Source organism: Acanthopagrus latus, chromosome 8 (assembly GCF_904848185.1).
Source record: "Acanthopagrus latus isolate v.2019 chromosome 8, fAcaLat1.1, whole genome shotgun sequence".
In the NCBI taxonomy this organism is placed as follows: Eukaryota; Metazoa; Chordata; class Actinopteri; order Spariformes; family Sparidae; genus Acanthopagrus; species Acanthopagrus latus.
In genome coordinates this window covers 30,603,493-30,621,540 of record NC_051046.1, presented here as the reverse complement: position 1 = coordinate 30,621,540, position 18,048 = coordinate 30,603,493, and the positions used below count along the sequence as shown (strand labels likewise).

The window sequence follows — 18,048 nt, the reverse complement described above, 5'->3', positions numbered from 1 at the left end:
CAAACACACATCTCAGCATTCACACAACATGTTCAAGAAACTCTGTGGTGAAGAAAATAACTGTGCCCCTACTCAGCGTCTTGTACAGTGATGGACCCTCTGGGGCTAACAGTGCTAATAGTTAATTAATTCATGCTGGACACTTTTAAAAATGAACAGACTGCAGATCATTTTATCTTAATTTCTAGTTTTGTTTCACTCTGTATTGTGAGTGTGAGAAAAATTAGTGTTTTTGTACAATGAAGCATGTGAACCTTTTCTGGAAGACACCCAAAATAAAGGCATAAACGTGACAATGAGCATTATATGGGACATTTGACATGTAATACAGAGCACATAATGCCCAATATCATTAAAATCCACTCACAGCATGGTTGGCAAAACTTACTTCCAGGTGACTTCAAGGCTTAGCTTTATAGTCCCAAGGTCATTAATATCCACTGCAACTGTCCGGGGTAGTGCAGCAAACAGGTCCTTAGTCTCACAGGAAACACTTCCTACAACCACGTGATTGGCTAAGCTCTTTAGCTCTGTCACCTAGGAGACCACAGAAATATATTGATCACACAACCAAAAAATGCTGCCTTCAATTCCTGTCAATCATTCCAGTTGAGAGCTTAGTAACAACATTATCGTCCAACATGAAGTATGCATACGCTACTTCATTACCAGGAGTAATCTTCCAGTCCACATTGCTTTCCTTGACAGATCAGAATAAAAGTAAATACAGAGTCATTCATGCAAAAACATTCAGAGGAACTGACCTTGACAGAGAGGAACTCGCTGATGAGTGGCACAAACACCATGTCTTCACTGTCCCACAACTGTTTGGCATTGATCTCTATCCTGCCTCTGAGCTTCCACCGCTGCCGACCATACCTCATAAAAATCTGAACACACCCACACACGAAAGCATTAAGGACTGTTCAGAACATATCCTCTCAACCATCTGACTTAGTCATGCAGGTAGCAGATAGCAGCTCATCACACAAAAACACAACTATCAATAATCAAGGAGTCCATAAACAAAAATAAATTCAGGTAAAACTGGAAAATATCTAAACACAATTATATGAAATAGAGACATTTAGGTCAGTCACATCAGTAACCATATCAAAACATTCAAATCGCTTATATGAGTGAATAATAGTATAGTTGGAATATTCGTTCAGAATTGGTCATCAGTGTCCCCCAGAATTCCCTATTACTGAGCAAGAACTGGACAGAAATATGTACGACTCAGCCAAAAACAGTAAGTGGCCTTGACGGTAGCGCTGGAGGACTAACCTCATACTGGTCACCAGCACACAATCTAGCAAATCCAGCCAGACCTGAAAGACAAATAGAAACAGATGATTTATATCTTCAGGGGAGGTGGGAGAACATTACCTAGTAAGTGATTTTAATCTGTATGTGGGTAATAACTCACCCATAACTATAATGTCTAGCTGCAATTAGTGGGGTCTCTGCTATCTCAAAGATTTAAGTTTAAGTGTCATTTGTAAGAAGTGGTCAGACATCTAAGGTAGCTCCAAAACAATAGGGGGCAGTATAACCACTTACTTCTGCTCACTATGTTCTTTGCTTTAGCTGTCTTTAGCTATAGCAACCAGCTGCCATTAAGTAGCCCTTTTAGCCAACTGAAGTTTTCCTGAACCAAGATCTCAGATCACATGGGGAGACACCACAGCTCGTCAACCTCCCACTGAACACGGTTGGAAAGCAGACTGGGACACACAGACTCTGAAAGCAATCAAGGTCAAGTCGAAGACAGGGGACATGGTCCGGAGGTGATTTAGAGTGACTCTGACCAGGACTATGACTCCAGGGACGAGAAGACACGGCAGGCGGGGACAGGAGTTTGAATACTTTGAATTTCAATAAAGTGAACCTGTAGCGTGTTTTACGTTGGGTCAATGAGGCAGTAAGACTCGTCTCTGAGAGATTGTAAAAGAGTTAAATATTTTCTCACTTGAGAAATTTTGTGAGTTTATTTTGTTGACTTATTAGTCTTAGTAGTGAACTGACTGTGTTTTTCATCTCCCAGCTGAAACAGAATCAGACTATCACCTCTTGAGGTCCTCCGGTCTCCAAGTGGTGTTGGAGACCGGAGGACGGCTAGCTTGTTAGCATGCTAGCTTCAGTAGACGTCTCTGCAACACAGTACAAAGATGTCTTTGACATTATGTCAACACTGTTGCTTCTTCACTCTGTTGATAATGTTAAATTAATTTGCTTAATGTTTAAACTCAAATTCTGACCATATCTTACAAATTGATCTTTAAGTAAACTGAACAATAATAATGTGTTTATTATTACTGGAACTGCATGTCTTTGTCAATCTTACCAAAACTATCTGGCCAGGAACAGTAATCCTCTTGACACTTTCATGTGAGTCCAAATATGCTAGATGCCAAATGTAAAGATGACTGGATTAAGGGTATAGCAAGCATTCATTAAACTTTTTTAAACTTTTTTTTTTTTTTAAATATAAAAAAATATTTGAATTGTGTAAGCCTCCCAGTCACAATGGGTTGTGGACTGTGTTCCCTCACTAGTTGGTTGAGTATGCAATATTTTATGGTTCCATAGCTAAGAAAATAAATTAAAAAATTCAAGAGGAGAATGAAAAAGAGGACAGGAGAAAACGTTTACTAGCAGAAGGAGGAAAAGGGAAGGAAGACAGGGGAATTCACCATCTTTGTTCATTCTTACCTTTCATCTTAATGTGGAACTCTCCCAGCTGGTTCTCCAACTCACTCTCCAATACACACATGTTCTACAGAGAACAGTGATAGGTTTATTAATAAAGGACCTATCCCAAGAGCAGACGTTACAAAGTGCTCCTCAACACAGGACAACAGCTAAAAAAAATCAAAATGCATTAATGATATCAAGCTAAAGACATACAAAGAATAAGATTAAAGCCACTACAATTAAACAAAAGTAAGTCTAAACAAAGAGGTTTTGAGCTGCTCACATGGATCGCAATGAATTTACCAGTTTTCCTTATTCTGTCTTAATCCAGAAATCATTATATCCCACCACCCCTATGTCCTCTTCATCTCACCTCTGTGTACTCTTTGTATCCTTTATTGGCCTCTGCTAAACTCTCCCTGGCCTCCTTACTGCCTGGAGAGGCAGTGTAAGCCTTAACCATCTTGTTAGCTCCATCCCTGAGTCTCCTCTGCAGGCAGTAGGCTTCATACAGCTCCTCAATCTGGGAAAAGGGTGTAAAAAGAAGTTACACAGTGACATCTGATGTGTGTGAAGTGCACTATTAGACTGATTTCCGAGGATAATTTTGGTTTCTGCTTTGTAATTCTGTCTCCATTTCCCTTCTTTCCTACACTACATATTATCACTTCATAAAGTTGCTGTGGAGTTGTGTAATCCATCTCTTTATCTGCTGCTTAAGTAATTATTTTTATAAAACATCATAATAACAAGGCTGTGTGCAGCATTATCATGTACCATCACAAAGTGTGGCCAGTATCTACTTTTAGGATTAATAGCAGAGTAGTATGTCAAGTCAAATCCAACCTCATTACAACTGGCTGTTGTAATGGCCAAAATAGGGGGCAACCTACTGCTGGAGGAAGGGTTTGTGCAAACTCCTCATAGGAAGGCCTTGTCTCAGTGGGATTCAGACCGCAGACCTTCTTGCTGTGAGGTAACGGTTCTAACCACTGCCACAACATGTTGTCAAAGCACCAATTGTCATCTCTACAATATTGTTAGAATACAATATTGAAGTATTTAGTGAAACATATTGTGATATTTGATTTTGCCTTGCAGAACTAGTATTCAAAATCCCTACATACTGTATACTCCTTATCTGAATGACCTCACTCAACCCAGTGATCAGGTGGTGACGGTGCTAATGAGTCACTGCTGCAGCACTGGTGATAAGCTAAATGTGAAAGTAGCTTTATTGCCTTTTTCAGTCACAAGGGTTGAAATTATGTTTGAGTCCTTGGAGTCCTGCTACATCTGGACCTGTCTCTGTGGTCAGACGTAATATGGGCATCATAACACGTTCACACAACCAGTGTTGTCACAGTTATCTTGAAAGTAATCTGATTACTAAAGACTGTATTTCCAGCTGTGTTTGTGTCACTGCGTGGTGTTACACCTGAGTTGTCCTCATGCTGAAAACCTGACATGTCGCATATGTGACATCACTCCCCAAGACGCAATATATATTTTTACTAAGGAAAATAACAAAAATGATAGTAAGGTAAAGCGACTTGAATAAGTAACTTTAATTTGATCACTGGTTTTGAAATATTAACGCATTAGATTACTCATTACTGAAAAAAATTGTTATAAGATTAGAGTAACGCGTTACTAAGTAAGTAAGTTACTAAGTAACGGCACTGACATGGCATCAGAGGGATCAACGTTACTGCGAGTGCAGCATCATGAGACGAGGCTAACGGAGCTGACCCCGGACACGGACGCTTACCTGGATGGTTTTCAACTGCGGCAGGCAGACAGGATGGCAGAGAGCGGTAAGAGGAAAGGAAGAGGGCTGGCTGTGTTTGTTAATGACAGATAGTGTAACTCTGTTGCTGTTAAAGAGCAGGTCTGAGAGGTATGCCCTCTTCCTCATCTCCAGGGACTTCAGTGATGCCTCTCTGTCCTCCACCCTGCCCACATTCACTCACTGCATGTTTAGTATGCAGCTGTGTTTGTCTAAAATAGTTAAGTGTCATTTTGATTGAAAGTAAAGAGAGGTGTGTGCATAAACCTCTTGTCCAGTGTCTTTTTTATACATGAGTGCCACCCGCTTATTGCATTTCATGCAAGCGCAGAACATACACGCTACTGTAGAGCTGGCAGCACGTCACAGTGGTGTGTTCAGTGCAGCTTTTCTTCTGAACGGGTCAGACAAGGGGCAACAGAGTGGTCGGATAAAGGCAGCTGGCTGTTGGTTTGAGTCTGGGTGGTGTGTGGGGGCCTTAAAATAATCTCAGGGCAGAGACTCCAGACTGTGGGGGATCAGATGGGAGTGAACGACATGAACCTATTTTTCAGTAGGTTTGACCAGACAACCACCCCTCCCCTGGCCAAGTCATCTCTGCTGCCCCCCACCACCTCTTCCATCCCCCCTGTTTACTGCCCCATATAGACGGGGGTGGTGGTGGACAGTCACAATTAATGGTGGGGGGGGGGGGGGGCGGGGGGCGGACACGTGCTTGTCACCCTCACCCGCTACAAAGCCGCTAACATTAGTATAGTGGCGCTGAGCTAGCAGTACAGCGGCGCTGTGCCACCGTTCCATTGTCTGGGGAGAACCCTGACCTGGCATCGGAGTGGATGGCGCCACTGGATGAAGCACTGTGAGGATCATGTTCTTTGATTTCTCCAGTGCTTTTAACACCATACAGCCTGCACTCCTGGGGGACAAGCTGGAGCTTTCTTGGGTGAACCAACACCTCACATCCTGGATCCTGGACTACCTCACTAACCGGCCACAGTATGTGAGGACTCAGGACTACATGTCAGACACAATAATCTGCAGTACGGGAGCCCCACAGGGAACAGTCCTGGCCCCTTTCCTGTTCACCCTGTACACTGCAGACTTCTACCACCAATCCCTTCACTGCCATGTACAAAGGTTCGCTGACAACTGTGCTATCATCGGCCTCATCAGGGACGGGGACGACAGAGCCTACAGAGAACTTATTCAGGACTTTGTGGACTGGTGCCAGCGTAACCATCTCCAGCTGTATGCCGGGAAGACCAAAGAGCTGGTGGTGGATTTGCGAAGGCACAGACAACCCTGTATAAAGGTGAACATCCTGGGAACAGACATTGAGATGGTGACATCTTACAAGTACCTGGGAGGTCACCTGAACAATCAACTGGACTGGACTGATCACACTGCAGCGACATAAAAGAGAGGTAATAGCAGACTCCATCTGCTGAGGAAGTAGTAGTCTGCTGGAGCAGCAGCATCTTGGCAGCAGACAGGAGGAGACTTGATAAACTTATCAAGAGGGCCAGCTCCATCCTGGGATGCCCTCTTGACCCAGCGCAGGTGGTGGGAGGATGATGGACAAGCTGTCATCGCTGCTGGTGCAGGAGTCCCACCCCCTGCAGGACACTATCTCAGCACTGGGCAGCTCCTTCAGCAAAAGACTGATACACAAGTGTGTGAAGGAGAGGTATCGCAGGTCCTTCCTTCCTGCTGCTGTCAGACTATAGAACCAGCACTGCCCCATATAGACCTCACCCTGTACTCTGCACTGTGCAACAAGTCTGTACAAACCCATTTCAACACATATATGTATTATCTATATTTAAAATCTGTATATAAATATTTGCTGTTCATTCTTGCACTATATCATGTAAATATGTATATACCTCGATTCTATTTTCTTTCATTTTTATTTATATTGTATTTTTTATATTGTCTATTTTGCTATTGCTCTGTTCTTGTAACATTCTGATGCTGCTGCGACAAACAAATTTCTCCATCTGCGGGACATTAAAGGATTTCTGATTCTGATTCTGTTACTGGCATCACTGCACACAACGTATGTTAAGCCCTTATAATATACAAATGCAACAGGAGATTTGGTTTTGATCAAGTTGGGATTGCTGCTAAGAAGTATATAGTAACTAAGAAGTATATATTAACTGTGAATGATAGTATTCACTTATAGAAATGCATTATAGTGAAAAAACAAATGTCAACAAAAGTCACTGCTCAGACTGATGCCTTTTCTCAGGCTGACTGCTGCACCGTGCATTGATTGTGTATTGCCATAGCAACCTACAACATGAGGTATTGTTGTTTGCATGGTCATCATTCATTTTATGTACAGCTAACTCACACACCCAATACCACCCTGGTGTCTGAAACATAACTGCTAATTTTTCATTGTTATTCAATGTTTTCAATAATAGGACATCACATGTAGGCCTCCATACAGTACATAGATGTGTAAAATACAGCATGATTCTGACAGTCCCACAGAGTCAAACCCTGAACACATATCTGTCACATTTCCAAAATGTTTGGGGCAGGTATAATCTTCTAGAATAACAAAGGCATTATTTGACAAGGATGAACTGTGATGTTACCTTGCTGAGGTGAAACTCCAGCCGTCGTATGTACCTCTCAGTCACCTTCATTTGCTGTCATAGGAAGCACAGGAGCCACAATTATTCCTACTTGTCAACACAAAGTGAACTATTTTCAGATCAGGAAAGAAAGTGAGAGGAGGATCTCTTATGTAAATATGCCCCCAGATTTCTCTGCAGTTGAGATAACTATAATAATTTACAGCAGCTCACCTTATCCAGTTCATACAGGAAACCCTGTGAAGGTAGAAAACATCAGGTCATCAGTATCTACCACATTGTGTAGCAGCACAACTCTCCATGTTAAGTGCTATTTTACTTTGTCAGAACATATTTTCTTTTTGAATCAAAGATATTCACATGCTCAACACCACAAATAGAATACAGCTGGAGGTGCTGAGGGGTCAGTCTACATAATGACGTCAATGGTGCATGACCTTCATGTTTTTTGGATTTGTTTAAATGGCCAGGATAACTTATACCCAACAGATATTAACAACAATGTACACTATTTTGAAAACGTTTTGCACTACAGCAGAATTGAACACATGACAGAGGACATAGGACAAAGCAGCCACAGTGATTATAGTCAACAACAGCAAGGAGATGAAGAGGGAGAGAAATTCCCCCCCTTTATTTTTGGGGAAAATTTTACTGTCCCCATTCCACTTCCCGCTGGTAAGGCAGCAGGTCTATGATTTGTATCTGAGGTGTGATGTTGGACATTACTGACGTCACGTTTCATGTCACAAATGTTGTCCCCCCTCAAATTAGATGAGCGTGACAGTTAACTTTTTTCAACCAAGGGTTTATTTTTTATTATTCAACATGAGTCAGACCTTCATGTAAATGCATAATTACGACCCCACTGAAAATAAACTTGCCTAAAAACGAAACTACAGTAAATCTTAAAAGTGCCTCTTTCGTCGTAATTATGCTTTTATACAAAGGTCTGACTCATATTCAATTGCAAAAAAGGTTGAAAGGTTGGTTGATTTTTGGCGAGAGTTTCACTTTAAACCGAAGCCAGCTCGTTTGTTGATCTAGGTATTTTCATAGATGGGAAGACAAGCTTTTTAGGCTTCAAAACACCACTGAGCAGCTTTCATAGAAATGAACAGTGCTCTGCCTCTAACACTGTGTCCTGTAATGAAAAAACTTCCTTAATAGACCACATCCCAAATTCTATCCTTCTTTATGTGCCACCCCCAGATGCTGATAACACGCCATCACTTCACATGCCAGAATTAGGCGCTTCCATTTAGATCGAAGCCGTGCGAAGCAGCAGTGATAAAAAACTTGATAGAAAACTCCAACTGCAGAGTCACTTGACCCAGGTGTTGATGCCAAATAAAGGTGTAGTCTGTAACTATTTGTTTATTATATTTGCTAAAATTGTCATTATGCTCTGACAGAAGAATAAGATACAGGTCAGCAGTGTAAAAATCCGCTGTCTGTTGCTCCACCCAGTGGCTTTAATTTGATTTGCAAGAATCCAACATTCTGGAATCAACACAACCAATCGGAGCCAAGGGGAGTGTCTGAGAACTGTCCATCATGCATATGATGTTGCAGTTGACCTAGGTGGCATGTTGTAAAGTAAGTAAATCTAGCTTGTTAGCTTGTATGCCAACTCCAGTGTTTAGCTTTGTCTTTCTGGCTACTGATTAGCAAAATTGTCTTTCAAGTGACAGGGCACTTATAATGTTAGTTTGTGTTAAGTACACTCTGAAGTGGCTGAATTGGTTTTAAACAATTCTAAAAAAATTACGTTACTCATGCTTTAGAAAGGCAGCATGGCAAAAATGTTGCACCAAGTAATGATTACCTAGTAACTCTGTCTACTGCGATGTGAGGAATTTTGTGTGTTACTTGCAGTACTACACTTAAAAAAATCAACTAGGGCTTGTGTTTGATTAGCAAACTAATACTATGCTTACATTACATGAATAAATCATGATATGTCCATTAAATACTTCATTCTTGTTTGTTGTACATGACTCAAAGAAAGTTCTGATGGTTTAAATTCATTCATGGCAATCCAATGAGAATGAGGTCCATCAAACCAGTGACTCTGATACCTTCAGCTATTGCGCATGCTCCACAACACGCCCACTGGATGCGATAAAGTCCGTTGAGAGTTAAAGAGCACCGGCCGAGCAGAGTGAATCCTCTGGAAAGCTTGATAGTGAGGTAAGTAATTTAAATATCTCTTGATAAATTTATTTAGGTCAGGAGTGTGAGTGATAAATAGTAATTTGTGAGAAATATCTGAATCGAATTAGTTAATTTATTTTGTTGCTGTCGAATTTGAATGAGGTGTATTTCTTGGTTATCTGCATGGTTTGAAAAAATGATTTACCAGTGGAGTTTGCTGACTTTGAGGCGCGCGATGTAAGGGAAAACCATGTGTAGAGCCAGAATGTTTTCACATGTAATTGAATTGGTGAACTGAGTTTTTTTCCAACTTAACCAGAGTCGCTAATTGTTGGAACAGTGCAAAGACTAACATGGCGGTTTTGGTATGTTTCATTAGGTTTCTGTCGAGTTTGAATGAGATGTGTCTCATGATTATATGTGTGGTTAGAACTGTTTTTCCATGCAAGTTTGCTGACTTTGAAGAGCGCAATGTAAGCGAGAAAGCGTAGAGCTGTAATGTTTTCATATATAATTTCATGGTTTCTTACCAGTTAACCAGAGTTTGTGATTGTTGGAAAAGTGGAAAGACTAACTGAGACAGTTTTGGTGAGTTTGAAGTGTTTTAAGATGCTCTGCTTGGTGAAATTGCTGTTTTTGTCACTGGAGTTTGGTGTCTTTGAGGAGTTCAATATAGTGGGGAACAACAGCATGTTAAAACAGAATATTTTCACATTTGACTGAATGTGAAATAATATGAGGAAGCAAGATAAAATCTATCACAGTCATTGCATGCACATGTTCTTTTTCTGTAATATCCCCATTTCATTTTTGAATTAGTTGTTCAGGTCAACACAATAGCAGACCCCGTAAGGCTAAGGATCATACTCAGAGAATATGATGCCAGGAAACTAGTTTTGCGAGCCGGGATATCAGACTCCATTGAGTAATTGCACAAGGAAATAAAGACTAATTTTGGAGTGCAACAGGATTTTCGCCTTCAATATCAATATCCTGATTTTGGAAATGAGTTTGTAAACCTGACTGCGATCTCGCAAATAAATGATAAAGCAACTTTAATGGCTGTATACCTAAATACTTTACAGAATAAGCTTTACAGAAGATCAAGCAGTCCGAAGTCCAGCACATTCCTTTTCAAGCTGCTCAGCAGACATGGATAATACGCCATCTACAAGACTGTCAGTGTGGCCAAGTGTCTTCCCAGTCCCTCGTTTCAGCTATGAGGCTGAACTGCAACTTGAAAAGGCCAATGCTGATTTGTGCTGGTGGAACTCATTTGACGCACTCACCAAAACTGAACTCCCACCTTTCAGAAAGACTGGCTGAAGAAATAATCAAATTGAAAGTCTATCTAACTGACAATGACCTAAATGAAGTTGCAGAAGCCCTTGTGAAAAAGCATCCTCGTCTGAGGGAGCAGGGATCCTTCAATGGCTGTTATGGCTGGAAGATTAGCCTCAAGTATAAAATGGCCAATGTCCGGACAAAACTCAGAGGCCTGGGCTGTGCTGAGGTGATGGTAAATTCACTAAAGAACAAGGTCCAAGACAAAAGTCAGGCAGCGCTGAATGTGAAAAAGCCTAGAAGGGCAGAAGTCAATAACTGTCTGCAGCATCCAAAAGGAGAAACCACTGACTGTGTGAATGAATACATAGTGAGTTACATTCGCTAGATGTGACAAAGATGTGGACTTACAGCACATATTTCATACCTTTACTTACGTGATATGTAATTCACTGCATTTCTTTCAATTAATTTTACTTTTTACTATTTGTATTTACTTTATTTGAAATGTGCTATTTGTAAATGTACTATTCTGTATTATTCGCATACATGAACAATTGTACTCATTATATGTGCTTTTATTCATAAAATTGGAAATGTTTTCATAATGTTATGATCAGCAATTAGCATATTTACCCTTTTTTGCTTCCAGTCTCCCACCACCCATATCTAGACTCAAATATATTTATTGTCATATTTTATTCACAGAGCAACACTGGCCAACACTGAAGCCATGGAGCAAACTGTGACGGGAGTGTATGTCATAGAGCAGGAGGGTGCACAGCCTGGAGATAACCATGAGGACATTGGTGTCCTGATTGAAGGTGTGGAGGTTTTCACTTGTTTGGGAAGCATCGTGGTTGCTTGTTCTCAGTTATTCCGACTGATATACTGTTTGAACCTAAGCTACCCAACAGAGCTCAAATGCACTTTTCAATTCCTACAAAAGATTCTCATGAGCATGGATGGCAGAGGTTGTCATCCAAGGCACAGTTCCTCAAAAACAAGCTGAAAACAGACTCATGGAAGCCAGGTATTTTTCCATAGCAGCAATGCAGATTTCTTTGTGTTTGACTTTGAAAGTTCAAAGTTAGAATTTGTTCTGGACTATTTGGTTTGCTCAGTAGACTTGAAACTGAATTGTTGCCTCATAAGTTAAAGTCTCATACACTTACATTATACACACAGAATTTACCACATGGACAATTGTTACAAAGGCAGCTGTACACACTGGTTTTCAAAAAATGTGGAGCAGTCATACGCGAACATGAACACACATTGAATTATTTCTCCACATAAATAGAATAAAGTAAAAAATAATGGATATAGCCTACTTAATGGAGCACTTATTTACAAAGATTTGACATTTTCTCATGTTATCAAAAAGTGTGCTAGCAACATTACAGTAATGTTTAATTACTTTTGATTTATTTTTTGAAATGCACATGTCATTGCATTGAAGTGCAATGTTATAACAGTGTTTAAAATGGTGTTAAAATGCATAATGTTGGTTCCATGGCATATTTTATTGCAGTTTCACAAATATGTTTTTAAGTTGAATTGTTGGACGTAGAATTTTAGAACTTGTTATGCACAAATCTCAAAAGATTGCTTTAGGGCTATTATTTTTTGTTGGCAAAATAGTCTACATTTGTTCAATTTTAAACCTTATATGTCAGATGTGCCCACATTCTGAAGGACTGTTTGTGAATTGTTTTATTTCCAACACATTTCCACAATATGGCAGTGTTTACATGATGATGATAGTGTAGATTGTGTAGTTTGGTCCAGAGGAATTCAGCATGTCTTCATTGTTCTAGAAGTTCTGTAGGTCATGCATTGCTGTGAATGAAAAATTCTACATGTGCCTGTTATTTACTCTGCTCATATCAGCTCAGTTTGAAGGAATCAAGGAAGTTACTGAGCACAGTGGGTTGGTGCTAATAGGTTTAGCATGGGATGGTTAAAGGGGAAAAAGCTGGGCTGTTCAGGGATCTTGGCAATTGTTTTAAGAATGTTGGAACGAAATAAAAGAAAGATAAAATTATTTTTGCAAACTGTCCTTTATGTATGTTTTAGTAATTTAATATTTCATGCTTACATTAGCAATAAAAACACTTAAATGATAGTATTAAGTATTAAGTAGACAAAAGCTACATTAGTTCATTTACCAAGATTGACATTGGTATAACAGACAACATATAACAAGGCTGACTTTTGTTGTACGAAAATGTTTAATACATGTAAAATGAACTTAAATGAATTCAATTAGACTAACTTAGTCCAAACTTTTTAATTCCATAAAAGCCAAATTAATTGAATGGAAATGTTAACATTGTGTTACACTTACAAATACATACGTTGTTGAAATAACACATCAAGATAGATTGTTTTAACATGGTTTATTTAGATGTCTGAAAAGATAAACAAAACTAAACTCTCCAGCTGCAAGCTCGTTGTGGGGAAGCCCTGTGAGTCAATTACCGAGTGCAGTAGAGTTCAGCAGCTCAGTGAATATCATTACTGTGGGACTCTACTGCACTCGGTAATCGACAGGGCTTCCCCAAACAAGGAAGCTTCTCCTGTGGTGAGTTTTGTTCATCTTTTAGGACATATTGCTGAACTCCATCAAGGCAGCGTGTAACAGTTTGAGTTCGTGTTTGTTGGTTGAGGCAGTTTGTACCGCCACACTCGTACTGGGGTTTCCACAATGCTTGACGTTTATTACTAACATAAACATTAACTTACTATGCCCAGTTGTACGGCTACTATTTTATCATACATGAAAAAAAAAGTAAAAGTAGGCATCCGCCCACAACATGTGTGCTGTGTTGCTCTCTCATATGTAGGCAACACAGTGCACAGTCTTAAAGGTTCAGTTTCAACTTGCACATTTGTATGTCTAAAACTGTGGCTCTTGCACTTGCGTACGATCTAAAACGGTGGTTATGGAACTCGCGCATGCGTATGTCTAAAATTGCCGGGGCTCTCCAGTGCTGCAGTTGGATGATATTGTGAACAGCAGGCTCCTCTGTGCGAGGGGCTTTGAGGGCAGGGCTATAGTGCAGCAGAGAGGAAGAAGGAGGGACCTGGGAGCTGGTTCATTCAAACATTCTGGCTAAGTCCACTTCTTTCTCATAACACCAGACTGCAGATTTAAACCTCTGCTTGTTAGTAATTTTGATATTTTTCAACTGAACAAAGGGACCTTTTTCAAAACTGCCTGCATGTGCAACCAAGTGTAATAAAAAAAGATATCAACAATAATAGTCTGAGCATTATATTAGACATAAGAAGCTTGTAACAGGGTTTGAGTTAATGCTTAAAACTTTTATCAGGCAAAACAGTACAAAGTCGGAACATACCAGTCTGGAGTTCCTCTTTGATTCTTTCATCTGTCTGCTGAGGCTGTCCAAATCCATCTGATTAACCTGTAGGTAAGACCTGAGAAAACACACACACACACACACACGCACACGCACACGCACGCACACACACACACACGCACACACACACACACACACACACACACAAAATATACCCATGTATTAAAGCACACACATTTTTTTTGTTTTTATTTGCACAGGTTTTGAGAATATTAACCAGACTTCAATTGTCAGACCTCTGCACTACCACCTAAACATCTCTCACTGTCATCTGTTTCATTGTGCAGCACACCAAAAATCGGAACAGACTTGGTGGCATCGTCTTACTCATCATATTCTGTGTTAAGATTTATCTTAAAACTATAGTTCAAAACTTTAAAGTCCCCATTTGGTAATTTGCTTCACAGTCAGTAGTCCAACTGAAATGCATACAATACATTATCCACAGACACAACAGCATCCAACTCTCCTTCAATAGCCCCATTCACACTGCCTTTTGAATATAGGCATCCTGTGCCAATTCTTTGCATCCTGCTCAGTGTGAAAGTCTGTGAATGCAGCGAGGGGTGAAATTTCATTGTGGCACTGATGGAGGTAGCATCAGAGGCGCAGTATTGGCGAACAAACCTGTGTGAAAGGATAACCCTGTGGCGTAGAGCGGGGGTATCTCGATCTGATGGTGTTTACAGAATGATAACTAAACAGATCCTTCACTCATCACATGTTCTACACTTCAACCCACAACGGAACGATACAGGACCAAACAACTCACATGTAGTAACTGGTAGTGTCTTCTGTAATTTACGAGGAAAAAATACCACAGTTATACGTGAGAAGTGCATGTCATCCTGTCTGTTCTATCGACTCATTCCACTGTTGTGTTGTTATAGTAAAAATCATGGTGATGGTCAGCCCTCCCGGCCAAGACCTTCCCCCAGAAAACAGCCTCCATCCCCACGAGTGACAGAGTCAGACAGCGTCCAGTTTACTGATGGTGATTATGTAATTATGTAATTCAGAGCAAAAAACTTAACTTTGTCACTTTCCAGGATGCGTGGTGGGTGAGGATCTCAATCACAACACATTATAACAGCATCCATATAATTACAAACAGTCAGCAGGTGCATGCTTAGATTAACAGGAGGACACCTGTGGAAACACGTTGCAACAGACACACAGTTGTCATCATGACGTGTACCACTACACCCCTTTAGGAGCCGTAGCACCAAGACTAAATCTCCATCCTGATAGAACTGTCTGAATGTGAAGTGTAAAGGATTTTGAGGTTCCAAAGCATTATTCTGTACCATTATGACAACCCAGTGTTGTTCTTTGTTCATGTATAGCATTGTCCATATTGATAAAAGTGAAACTATTTATATCCTGCTTAAAGAGTGGCTGGTCACCTGGTGGGTCACATCAGGTACAAAAACAACTCATAAACACTTAATTTCAGGCAATGAAGTGTTACCAGACACAGTAACAAGTTTTACCACTGATCCTATTAGAAAAGCTGCTCAAATAATACATTATTCTAATGCATAACTTTTACGGTGCGACACCCCCAGCTAAATTGTGCAGCGTCAAACAACATGTCTCCCTCCAAATTAAGCTAACTGTTGCTATTTGTATGTGTGAGCGCCTGTGTGCACCGTGGTTGTACTCACTGAAGGCCTTTCTTTAGTGCTTCGTAGACCTGATCAAGCCTCTCCGGTTGAGGAACTTTAGGTGGTGGGTTGGACTTGGTGGACATGGTAAACATCCTGCTGGCTCTGCTGTGCTTCCTGCTGAGAGCTGGAGTGCTGAACACTGAAAGGTTCCTGCAACATCATAATCATCATCAGGACAACATCATAGATCAGAGATATCCAGAACATGATATTATCAGAAGACTTTAAACAGGGAATATGCTGGCTAGCTAGTGAGTTGTTGGGACCTCATCCACATATTGAAAACAGTAGAGAGGCCTGTAAGGAAAACCAGAAGCCTTGCTAACTTAAGAATAAAGGAACTGAGCTAACGCCCAACAGTCTGGTAAATTGCATTTCGGTACAAAATCCTTCCAAATTTCTAACCCCACCTACTTTTGGACAAAAGTTGCAGCACCCCATATGACCTCTGGCAAAATGACCATGATGTCACTCAGGGCTTATGGCTGCAGAGCCCCACTGCAAGTCACATTTCCAAGTTAATGCAATGCTGTTAAGTTTTGGTGAAATGTTTGAACTTACTTTGACCTTGGCTACAGTTCCTAATTCACCAGACGAGACAGAGACTGTTTTCCTTTTCCTTTTAGTTAGAATATACCTTATTACTGTTTTCAGATCTCTCTCTCTCTCTCTCTCTCTCTCTCTCTCTCTCTCTCTCTTCAGTTCTTTTTTTCAATTCAAAGGGGCTTTATTGGCATGAAAGTTTAAAAAAAAACAATATTGCCAAAGCATCTTGTCCAAACATTTGGATATTAACAATAACTTAACACAAACATTAACACAACATCAAGATTGATTTACATTAATTTACATTTATATTAATTATATATACAGTATATCGTGTGTGTGTGTGTGTGTGTGTGTGTGTGTGTGTGTGTGTGTGTGTGCGCGTGTGTGTGTGTGTGTGTGTGTGTGTGTGTGTGTGTGTGTGTGTGTCACTCACTGTCTCTCAGGTTGTGGCATGCTGAAATATATTGGGCAGCAAGATATGCCCCGTCTCCTTCTACCAGGAGTATTTTTAATGTTGATCTGAAGTGACTGGAATTATTGGTATTATTGGTCTTTGTACAGATTTTCAAAAAGTGCTCTCCAGATGTCACCATTTTGGATGAGTAATGTCTGTTGCTTTATGTTGAACTTGTTCCTTATATCCCAGAATTGATTCTGATTAATGGCATTCTCAACATCTTCAAGTTTCATGTGGGTATAATTTGTAATTGTACATTTATATTTTTTTAAAATGTCGTTGTATCTAATGCGTAAGGCTGAGTTGTTTGGTTGGCGATGTTTTTCATTTGTTATTTTTCTCAGGTCTTTTCTGATGGTCTTGCATCCTTGATCAAACCATTTCTCAGTGGTTTGCCCTTTAACAGACTTCTGTTTCTGTTTTATGAAGTCAGCTTTTAGAGCTACCTTATGAAATATCATATTGATATCATCACTGGCCTTGTTTACACCATCTCTGGTAGAGACATATTGGTTTTGGTCATATATTGATATGCCATTCATCAGATCAGGGCCATGATGAATCTGTCTGAACTGTCTGGGGCCCATCTGTAGGTAGGGTTTAATTAAAACAGCTTACTGGGTTCTCTTTTTTGTCACTCATTTGATCTGAAAGTTTAAAGAACATATTTATTTGGTTGTGGTCCAGAGCATGTGAGTGGAGTTGAGCGGCGAGAATTTCCACCACCCGCTTACATTAGTGTTCGCTCCATCGCTCTATCGCTTAAAGTTTTACCAGACAGCTACGCTCAAAGACCGCTCTCCGCTCACCTAAAATTTCATTCAGCTCCTGTGAAATCGCTCCACACTTCCTGAAAGTTTCCACCAAATTTGCCCGGGACACACTGCCCGATGTGGCCTAAACTGATGTGCAGCAGCTTTTTTGCTGGAGAGAGCCTGTCGATTGAAACCCTTTTCAGTTTGTAAAGACCAGTAGATTGTTTTGGGCTGTCACTTCGTCCTTTTTCTGTGTTCTGTCTGTTTGAGCCAGTGGATGGCCTTGTACTGCCAACGGTATCGGTATCTGGAGTGAAACGGAACCATCGCTCTGGCCTTTGGATTTTGGACTATATTTCGCACGCAGGGGGGGTTGCTGTCTAACAGTGAATGCACTGATAATGGAGGGGTCCATGTCAGTGATTGCAGAGCTGAGGAGTCAGTGAATCTCCCTAAAAAGTCCCCTCTGAACCTTCAATTAACTATGTACAGGCCTAAGGCCTGACAGAGATGCACTACCTCCCTGCCACTTTGAGTTATTTCAGAGTCAAGGTTGTTCCGATGGGTGATGGTTGGTGTGATAAACAGGGGGCCCTGACTAAAGACATGGTTGTTGCCCTGTGGGTCCATGACATCAAGTTCAATTCCTGTTCGTCCATTCAGATCTTCAGTTAGAAGCACGTTTCCCTGGGCCT

At 40.6% G+C, this 18,048-nt stretch overlaps 1 protein-coding gene and 1 long non-coding RNA gene across 4 annotated transcripts in view; one reads left to right on the top strand and one right to left on the bottom strand.

The window, feature by feature from the left end:
- Positions 1-18,048, bottom strand: part of ripor1 (RHO family interacting cell polarization regulator 1) — a 134,432-nt gene that overhangs the window by 18,214 nt on the left and 98,170 nt on the right. For all 3 annotated transcript variants that reach the window (XM_037108187.1, XM_037108186.1, XM_037108188.1), the window contains exons 3-11: positions 15,590-15,742; positions 13,902-13,980; positions 7,309-7,332; positions 7,096-7,149; positions 3,071-3,220; positions 2,716-2,779; positions 1,288-1,331; positions 765-890; positions 389-537 (exon numbers count right to left, since the gene is read on the bottom strand). In XM_037108187.1, the coding sequence (XP_036964082.1) occupies positions 389-537; positions 765-890; positions 1,288-1,331; positions 2,716-2,779; positions 3,071-3,220; positions 7,096-7,149; positions 7,309-7,332; positions 13,902-13,980; positions 15,590-15,742 (843 nt within the window). The remainder of the gene's footprint in view (positions 1-388; positions 538-764; positions 891-1,287; positions 1,332-2,715; positions 2,780-3,070; positions 3,221-7,095; positions 7,150-7,308; positions 7,333-13,901; positions 13,981-15,589; positions 15,743-18,048) is intronic.
- Positions 8,704-12,568, top strand: LOC119024944. The gene is made up of 3 exons (XR_005076653.1): positions 8,704-9,288; positions 10,338-10,906; positions 11,245-12,568. It is a non-coding gene; the product is annotated as an uncharacterized LOC119024944 (long non-coding RNA).